Source organism: Halyomorpha halys, unplaced genomic scaffold, assembly GCF_000696795.3.
Source record: "Halyomorpha halys isolate HHAL.00 unplaced genomic scaffold, Hhal_1.1 Scaffold213.1, whole genome shotgun sequence".
Classification (NCBI taxonomy): domain Eukaryota; kingdom Metazoa; phylum Arthropoda; class Insecta; order Hemiptera; family Pentatomidae; genus Halyomorpha; species Halyomorpha halys.
The window spans coordinates 1,101,808-1,111,131 of record NW_027116617.1 but is presented as its reverse complement, the minus strand read 5'-3'; the positions used below and the strand labels follow the sequence as shown (position 1 = coordinate 1,111,131).

Sequence of the window (9,324 nt, the reverse complement as noted above, 5' to 3'; positions counted from 1 at the left end):
AGTTCAAGATCCTAATGGATGTAAGATAGGAATGCAACATAAGACTATATATATTAATCTTGTTTTAATGAGGTGATAAGAGCAAGCACGAAGAAAATGAATCTCATATCACTGTGCTACCCAAATTTTGATGCTACAGATCATGAATAACCGGTTCAACAGACGTCTTCTTAGGGTTCTCTCACACCAAGGACTTCAGCGTTTCCAGTCAGGTCTAATCCGTTTAGCCATATCAAATTATATATCTAGCTAAACGGATTAGACGTGAATGTAATTGATAGGACAGGCTTTCGGTATGCCCACCCTCACTGATAGAAAATTAAAAAATCTTCAACACTATTATGAAAAATTGCCTTTCCAAACCCAGAAAGGAGCTAGAAAATTTCTATAACAATAAGTACCGATAGACCCAATTGCTCACCTTGTTGTTCAGTTACAAGTATTTAATTATCTGGAAAGTCATAATTGACCGTAATGGTTTTGTAGAGGGGGAAAAAAATAAAAGATTCACACAGCAGGAAAGACTTTAAGGAATCGTTGAAGTTAGACCCGAAGTCACCAGGAACGTGAAGATTGGTGTGTACAAAAGTATGTTCCTACTTATCTTAAATCATTCAACGGATCGTGTATATAGCATAGAAACAAGCTCTAGACAACGAGATGTAATACCTAAGAAAATTCCAAGAGTAAACAAAAAAGGATAGCGTGAGGACGGTGTTCATGAGAAAAGATTAGGATCTGAACTATCCTCGGGATTATCTGGATGATCATTCTGCTCTTACAGTACTTCTATGTTCATCAAATTCAGAAGAAAATAGGGTGCTAAATAAATAAAGTCTCAAGAAAGATGACCATCTTTCCATGGAGAAGGAAAAATGAATTAATAATAGACCAGAGAAATATAAAGATATCTAGAGGACCTCAATATAGTAGTAAAAGAGGAAGACAAGCTAAGTAATTATTCTAATTAAACATAACACTCACCTGTAACCTGAGAAATTAAGCCTGGCGCAGTAATGATCGAATTTTCCTCAAATGCATAAACTTCAAAGAAGTACATTTTACAAGCCTGCACATTCAGTTTGAAGGAAGTAATATTTACTAAGGATATCTGCCCAGTGCACTTATCACAGTTGTATGTAGAATACCAATGAACTTCATATTTCTCTATAGAATAGTTTTCTTTAGGTAGCCAAGTAATCTCTAAAGATTCTGCGGAAACTCTTTCGATATTTACTGTCTTAATTACTGAAAATCCTGAAAAATTTGCGGCAGAGCATTCAAATATGAATAAATTCATTTATATCGTACAATAAATTACAAAAAATGTACTTTTAGTTTTGGGAAAGATTCAAGTATTTAAAAAAAGTACAGATTTAAGTATTTAATTTTTTTTCACAAACCCATCGGTGACGCGACACTCCTCCCGAAAGTATTTGAGTCCCGTCAGACCACAGAAGCTCAATTAGGGTGTAGGATCTACTCTACCTTTTGAGTAGCCAATCGACTGCTTTAAGGAGGAAAGGAAATACTTAGTAATCATTTTTAAATGGTTAGAGAACTCTTGAGTGAGTAAGGCACTTAACTTTCAAATTCCGGACATTACATTGATTATAACTTTTTTCTTGTTTAGAGTAGCTATTGATCAAGTCTGGGTTTATGAGATCCTCCATGAGTACATTTTTCTGGACCGATCTTTTTCTAACAAGAGGAATTAACTAATGCATGACTGGTGTATACATTTGATCAACATTTAATCAACGATCAACTCGATGTATCTTTTTATTTGTGAGTTAAACTAATAAAAATGCAACCATTGAAATCAATCTGGCAGCTTAAATAAATCATTTCCCTAAACTCCCAAAATATTACTAACCTGGACATTCCCGAGAATCGCAATAATGTCCCACTACTTCGCCAACCAGGATCGTAGCAGCGATGGCGAAGAGTAACATTAGGAACACATAGGTATACTGATACTCGTTTGGTACGCCACAGCATTGTATGTAAATTCCTCACTCAATAACTAACGTAAGCAGGGTAATGATCTAAATACTAAATGTATCAGCTGAACGAATAATTACTAATTCATTTTCAATGAAATTCATTCATTCAATCAACGTAACAATATTAATATTTTTAAAAAATGGCTATAATGAATAAAATTTTATCAGCAAAAATTGGCACCCATAATAAACTGTCAACTTCTTTGAGTAGTATCAACTAAATAACTCTTATCAAACTTTTACTTAAGAAAGCACTAACTGTAGGTAATAGCATGCTCTGTTTAGTGCAATGCAGCAATGCATATGCTCTGAAAAATAAAATCAGATAGACTCGTGTTTTTATATCTACACATTGTTTCAGTGACGTCACTAAGGGGGGATAACAACTACACCGTAACAATTACAATGCGCCGGGTTTCCCCCCCATTAATCTCAACCTAATAATAAATGAAATAAATTTCATCTGATCATGAAAAATAATTTCATAAATATAGTTCGAAAAATTAAAATATTACAATATATTAATGAATGGAATATGGTCCGGGTGCGGTCAAAAAACTCAAGTAGTAAATGATTATACTATTTTTATTGAGCCAACGTTTCGCTCCACGTTGCAGGGCTTCGTCAGGGCTAAAAAAGATACAAATACTTGACATAGTTACAAAAAAAAAAAAAAAACATAAGTGAAAAATAACAGGGGTATACAATGAAAAGTAAAATATAAAAAAAAATTAAAGGTTGTAAACAGTAAATGAAAAGGGTAATAGAAACAGATAGATAAGAGATAAAAAGAGAGAAGAAATATTAAAGAAAGTACAAATTAAGAGATGAAACAAGAAAAGAAAAAAATCAAATGATGAGACAGAATTCATACCTGTTTTGACGGAAGTCAAAGTCAGAGTGAGCCGTTTGTATTGGGAGGAGTGGGGATGGCAGTTTAGCACGCCACAATAACAAAAATAATTTTAAAGTAAACATTATAAAAAAATTTTTAAATTAGATGAACAATAAATCGTAATATACATAATAGAGGGGGGAAGAGATATTAACAAAATTATAAAAACCCCTACTTCATCTTATCTTACTTCAACACCTCTTCAGACTTCATCATCTCTTCAAACTTCGTCATCCTTTGCTTCTTCTTCTGATCTTCTTGTTCATCCCCACAGCCATCATCTCTCCAACTCTACTATTGTACATCGCCCTACTGATATTAATGTTTTTTCTCAATTTAAATTAAAATTCCCTCTTCATAAATCTAATTTTAACACCCTGTGCAATCTACACAAGCGCCTCATAGATAAAACCTAACAACGTATTTTCCTTCTGAAATGCAGATCTTATTCAGTTTTTCCAAAATCCATTGATAATTCGTTTAACCAGTTTTCGATACCCTCTTTCCTACGTTCCAAATATTGTCATTCTTTATTAATTTAAAAAAAAGTCTCTTTTAAATCTTAAAATCAGGGAAATCAATAAACAAATTGAATTCCTAAAATATGAAATTTCTAATTTGTCACAAGCACTTACTTCCGTTATTGGCGAAAATAACCCTAAGCGAAAAATCCCTCCTCAACAAGTTTCCAAAAATCTGTTTATCTATCAAATTACATAAAAAACATACTCTAATTTCCAAATTTGATAATATTTACCAATCGCCTTTAAATAATAAAGTCTACCCTGAAGGTAGTGAAGAATAGGTCCATAATATATCTTCCACCACTATTCCCCCCAATGTCGTCAATATTTTAAGTTTAGGCCCTAATTTCTCTACACCTCCTTCAAATGTTTCTCACCTTATACATTTTCTAATTACCGATTTAGAATTTATTTATCGAGACGATCTTTTTAGTATTTCTGAAGAAGACAGGGAGCTTTCTCGTATGCGCATTTGTAACATTATTTCCAATCACCTTCAACACCCCCCACTCCGTTCTTCCATTCTTTCTCCCTTATTTTTCAAAGACCTTTCTTTAACCCACTCCTTTATCAAATCTAACGACCAACTTATAATCACCAAAGCTGACAAAGGTAACTCGACTGTGGTTATGGACAAATCTGAGTATGTTGACAAAATTAACATCCATCTGTCTGACACAACTACTTACCAACATTAAAAAGTACCTGGACGATCTCTTCCTTGTCCTCAATCCTGAGAGAATCCCCGAGATCCTATCACCCTTTAACTCCTACCACCCTCGTCTTCGGTTTACTGTTGAAGGTGAAATTGACCATTCCCTCCCTTTTCTTGACCTACTTATTATCAGAAATTCCGATGGCTCCTAATCCTCTGATTGGTATACCAAATCCACTTATTCTGGCATATTCCTCAACTATTTCTCTCAACACCCTTGTCACCAAATTATTAATTAAACCTTATCCACCGATCCTTTTTTCTTTCTGACCCTCAATACCACCAGACCAACATACAACATATTAAACAGATCCTATTTAACAACAATTTCCCTCAGAAAATTACTAACAAACTACTAGATTCGATTACACTAACCGTGTTACTCCAATCCCTCCTGTCCTCAACCCACTCCACCACTTTTTCAGTACAAGTCCCTTCTGTATATCCCCATTCTTTCTGATAAAATTCAAAAATCTTTAAGATCCACTATTCCCACCCTACATCTTGGCTTGAAGTCCCACAACAAAATTTCCTATCTTTTTTCCAAATTGAAAAACCCTATTCCTTTCTTACACCATTCCAATATAGTTTACCGGATACCCTGTTCAACCCCATGTTGCAATTCCTTCTATATCGGCAAAACTAAAAACCAACTTAAGAACCGCATTTCCCAGCACAAAACTTCCATCAACTCCTGTAATCCACTTGCATCTAAATTATCAGAACACACATTAAACCTGAATCATACTTTTAATTTCGACAATCCTTCCATTCTTGCCACTGTCCCCAACCACACCAAATGTCTCATCTCGGAGTCCATTTACATAAATTTAACTGAGAATTCCGTCAATCATAAAGTTGATAAAGACTGCATCTCCCATACATATTGCACATAATAAAAACCTCATAATACTTCTTTTCACTTTGTTCTGCATTTCAGAAGCCCACTTTCTTGTCATATCTTTTATTCTTGTTTCTCTAAATTCTTACCACTTATTTAATTATTTTTATATTTACTATCCTTCCTGTTTCATTTATATTCATGTATCTGATCTTTTAATTTATATTCATGTGTTACCTACTTAAGTGTACTTATATTAATTACTTTATTATTAATTTTCTTTTATAATTTACACTTTTCTGTATCCCCACTCATTCGGTATATTGTCTTTCTTAATCAGTTACACATATTGTATCCCATTATTTTATACTTTATTTCTCCTTTGTTTTTCTATCTATGAGTTTGTTTTTTTTTATAATTTTGTAAATATCTCTTCTCCCCCTCTATCATGTATATTACCATTTATTGTTTACCTAATTTAAATTTTTTTTTACAATGTTTACTTTAAAATTATTTTCGTTTGATATTTCGTTCATTTGATTTTATTCTTTTCTTTTTTCATCTCTTAATTTGTACTTTCTTTAATATTTCTTATCTTATCTACTATCTACTATTACCCATTTTCATTAACTGTTTACAACCTTTAATTTTTTTTATTATATTTTACTTTTCATTGTATACCCCTGTTATTTTTCACTTATGTTTTTTCTTTTTTTTTGTAACTATGTCAAGTGTTTGTATCTTTATTAGCCCTGAAGAAGCCCTGCAAAGTGGGGCGAAACGTTGGCTCAGTAAAAATAGTATAATCATTTACTATTTGAGTTTTTTTGACTGCAGCTAGACCATATTCCATTCACCTATACAAACGGTCAATCAATAATCTTCCAGTACTACAATATATTAAATGTTAAACTTCTGGAAATTTTAATTAAACATTTTACTTTTGTAACTAAAATTTAAAATCAATAGCCTTGAAGTTAAAAAATTGCTATTTTACAGATATAACTAACAGAATTCTTAACAGGTATGTTATAAGTTCAAATTCAAAAGAGTTGGAGAAATTTTAATATTTCATAATTATTTACGGAAAGCATATCTTCCAAAAATCATTTATTGATTAAATCACAATTTCATTGCACAATTACAACATTTTACGCCCCCCCCCCCCCCCATTAAAATCCCAAGCTGATAATCAATCATTTTTGAAAGATAAATTAGATCTAAATAATCATCCAACATGATTTCATAATATACCACAGTTTTAAAAATTAAAATATATTAAATATTAAACTTTTTTAGTTTTAATATAGTTGGGAAATCTGGCCAAAAATTCTGGGAAATTGTAGATTTTGCCAGACTCCTTTCAAACCAATTATTGTAGTCCCTGCTTCTTTCAGTGCAAAATAAACACCTGTAAAAATAAATTCACCCAATAAAATGAAACGACTCAAATGAATACATGAAGTATATAATTCAATGAAGACAACTGTAGAATTAACTATTCCCTCTGTACGATCCTAAATGTACCCTAAACCTATTGACTGACACAGCCAGGATTTTACTTAGGACAGGGCTAGAATTTCATAAATATTTTTTGTTTTGTTTAAAGATCCCTACTCAGATTAATTGTACTGTTGAATCTAATATTTCCCCCTCAGTTATCTCTACACCTACTAGAATAATTATTTTCCTCAGTAAATAATATACAAAAATTCATTACGGGGAGGGAGCAGGGAGCGGGGCTTTAGTTGGGTATGTGCCTACCTGTAGAGTGAGTATTTATAAAGTTAAATATTATTTGTTTCTATTAAGATGCTATTCCTTAAGTAAAAAGATTTATTGTTGTGGGTGATGGAGAATGTAATCAAACAAGTTCCAAGAGACAATGCGACATTTTTTTTTCAATGAGATTGATTTAACAGAGTTCGCCAAATCAAAATAGAACTACCATCACCATTTTGAAAAATATATATACAATTTTATTTTATATACAGATAATAGTGTACATAGAGATGAATTTTCTAGCTTGGGATCTGATAACTTTTCCAAGATAATTTTATTACGATGAGGTGTAGATAGTTGACCGACAATTTTATTACATTTATGTGTAACCATCAACGCTGTACTAAAACTTGATCAATTATATTTTAGATTAGTGAATCACATCTTGTAAGTTGAGAAATTAAGGGATAGACTAGCAGATAACAAGAAGCCTTATGATGAAACCAATGGCAATGGGCAACAGCTAATTAACCTATCAGCATCCAGAAATCTGGTTGTTTGGAAAATACGAATATCCCTGAAAGAATATTCACAAGAGGACTTGGAAGACACCTGATTGGTCAATGGTAAGCCAGATAGACCACTGAAGGTCACTTCAATGCTCTCCTTAACTGTAGAAAGGAAGGCATGAGTGTAGAAGTAAGAACAAGAATTAAGGATTGAACCATCTGATGAGGATGTGATTGTTGATGCTTGTTATGCCGGAAATCACCTGAATGGTAAACAGAGAAATACCAAAAACACTATTAACACAGCCAACTCATGGACCAGCTGAGTTGGTTTAGATGGTGTGGCTAGAGATACTAACAATATCCTAGGAGTTAGGAACTGAATGACATTAGTATAAGACCATAATCATTGGAGAAAATAATTGGTAAAGGCCAATACCTGTAACTAGGTTGTAACATCGTCTTGGAAAAAATAAATAAATAAATTATTGTGTTATGTCCATGTTTATTTAATAGAAATTTATAGAAAACCACAATAAACTGAATGCATGCCATCCTAAATGTTCAAAACTTCAAGAATACATTAAGCATGACCATGTCGTCTGGATCTTAATTCAGAGGTGATCCATTAATGCATAATTGAAAAAGATTTGTTTTCAACAAAAATACTTTGGAAATATTCCTAATACTTTAAGAAATGAACAGAAGATTGAATTAATATTAAAACATAAATAATTAGAAAAATGTTTTAAATAAGTGAGACATAACAAATTCTATCATTAATCACACTACTAGAGAAAATTCTATATTAAAAATTTATTAAGTTTACAGCTTAAAATCCATGTATTTAACTTTAGAAGACTAGAAAAATAAACATTTCAAAATTACTAGAATAAATACATTTTATTTAATAATGCAAATATTGAAATTTCTAATAAAGATAGTCAAGTATATTACACATTGCTTAATCATATCACAAAATTAATTCACAATTTGAACTATCTACATTATAAAAATAATCATTATATAAAAAACTAAGTTTTTATTTTTTTAAAAGGAACTTAAAATTAAGTTTTTTGACATTTAATATTTTTTAATTGAAATCACAGCATGTTAACCCAAATTATTTTCTTAACTACTACTAACAAGTTAGAACATAAGAAATATTTTCATTTCATATATAATGCAATATGCAATATATATATGAGTACAAAAATATATATCTATTCACATTTAATAGTCTTATTTAATTAAACAAATAGTAAGTCTGAAAATCTAATTAATGTTCAAAAGTGCACTTGAATTGCTAAGAAGTTTGTTAAAACATGAGTGTTTATATTTTAGATTATGAATACCACTATTTCAGCAAATATAAATATTGATAATGGATATAGTTAATGTTCAAAATATAATACAAAGACCACATGGTTGAAATTTCAGGAAATAGTTTGTAAAGAAGTATAAAATATCTGGCACAGTTACGCATCTCTTCTTAAATGCAAAAACTTCTAATCAATATAATTTAAATTAAATTAAATAGACGGACACTAGAATATCTGAATTAAGAACCATAAATGCAAACATACAATCAAAACAGACAGTGTAGACAAACTATTGTCTTAGCATCATTTTGAAACTCCCTAATAATACCAAAGAAAAAAAAAACTAAGTAAAAAAATACACGTTTTTTCAAGTCGCCAAAATAAATAATTCAAGGAGCTCTAAGAGAACCTTTTAAAAATCACCAATATTTCTGTAATACCTCTTAAAATATTGTAACACACTAGTTTACTGGTAATGGTTGAATTTAAATGTCACATTAATTCAAAAGAATATTCCTCATCAAATATTTATAAATAAACAATGAATCTTTAGCTTTATTAATAAAACAAAAATGAACTTTATTATTTTAGTTATGGACCAAAAGTTCATTTAATTTAATGTAAATTTAAATAACCAATAATTTTATAAATTACATTAATTTTCCAACTATTACGTCCTTTACGTACATTATTTACGTCCTTAGATCATAATTACAATCGTTTTATTTTCTTATATCTTACATAAAGAATTAATTAAGGACGTAACATGTATATGATTCGCATTACAAAT

At 30.8% G+C, this 9,324-nt stretch overlaps 2 protein-coding genes across 2 annotated transcripts in view; both read right to left on the bottom strand.

The window, feature by feature from the left end:
• The window catches only part of LOC106679636 (uncharacterized), a 13,589-nt gene extending 11,620 nt beyond the window's left edge, over nucleotides 1-1,969 (bottom strand). The window contains exons 1-2 of the mRNA XM_014418898.2: nucleotides 1,877-1,969; nucleotides 985-1,257 (exon numbers count right to left, since the gene is read on the bottom strand). Of these exons, the coding sequence (XP_014274384.1) occupies nucleotides 985-1,257; nucleotides 1,877-1,955 (352 nt within the window). The 5' untranslated portion in view covers nucleotides 1,956-1,969. The remainder of the gene's footprint in view (nucleotides 1-984; nucleotides 1,258-1,876) is intronic.
• A 6,311-nt stretch (nucleotides 1,970-8,280) lies between these two features.
• The window catches only part of ERR (estrogen-related receptor), a gene marked incomplete in the record, with an annotated part of 28,901 nt that continues 27,857 nt past the window's right edge, over nucleotides 8,281-9,324 (bottom strand). The window contains 1 exon segment of the mRNA XM_024361053.2: nucleotides 8,281-9,324.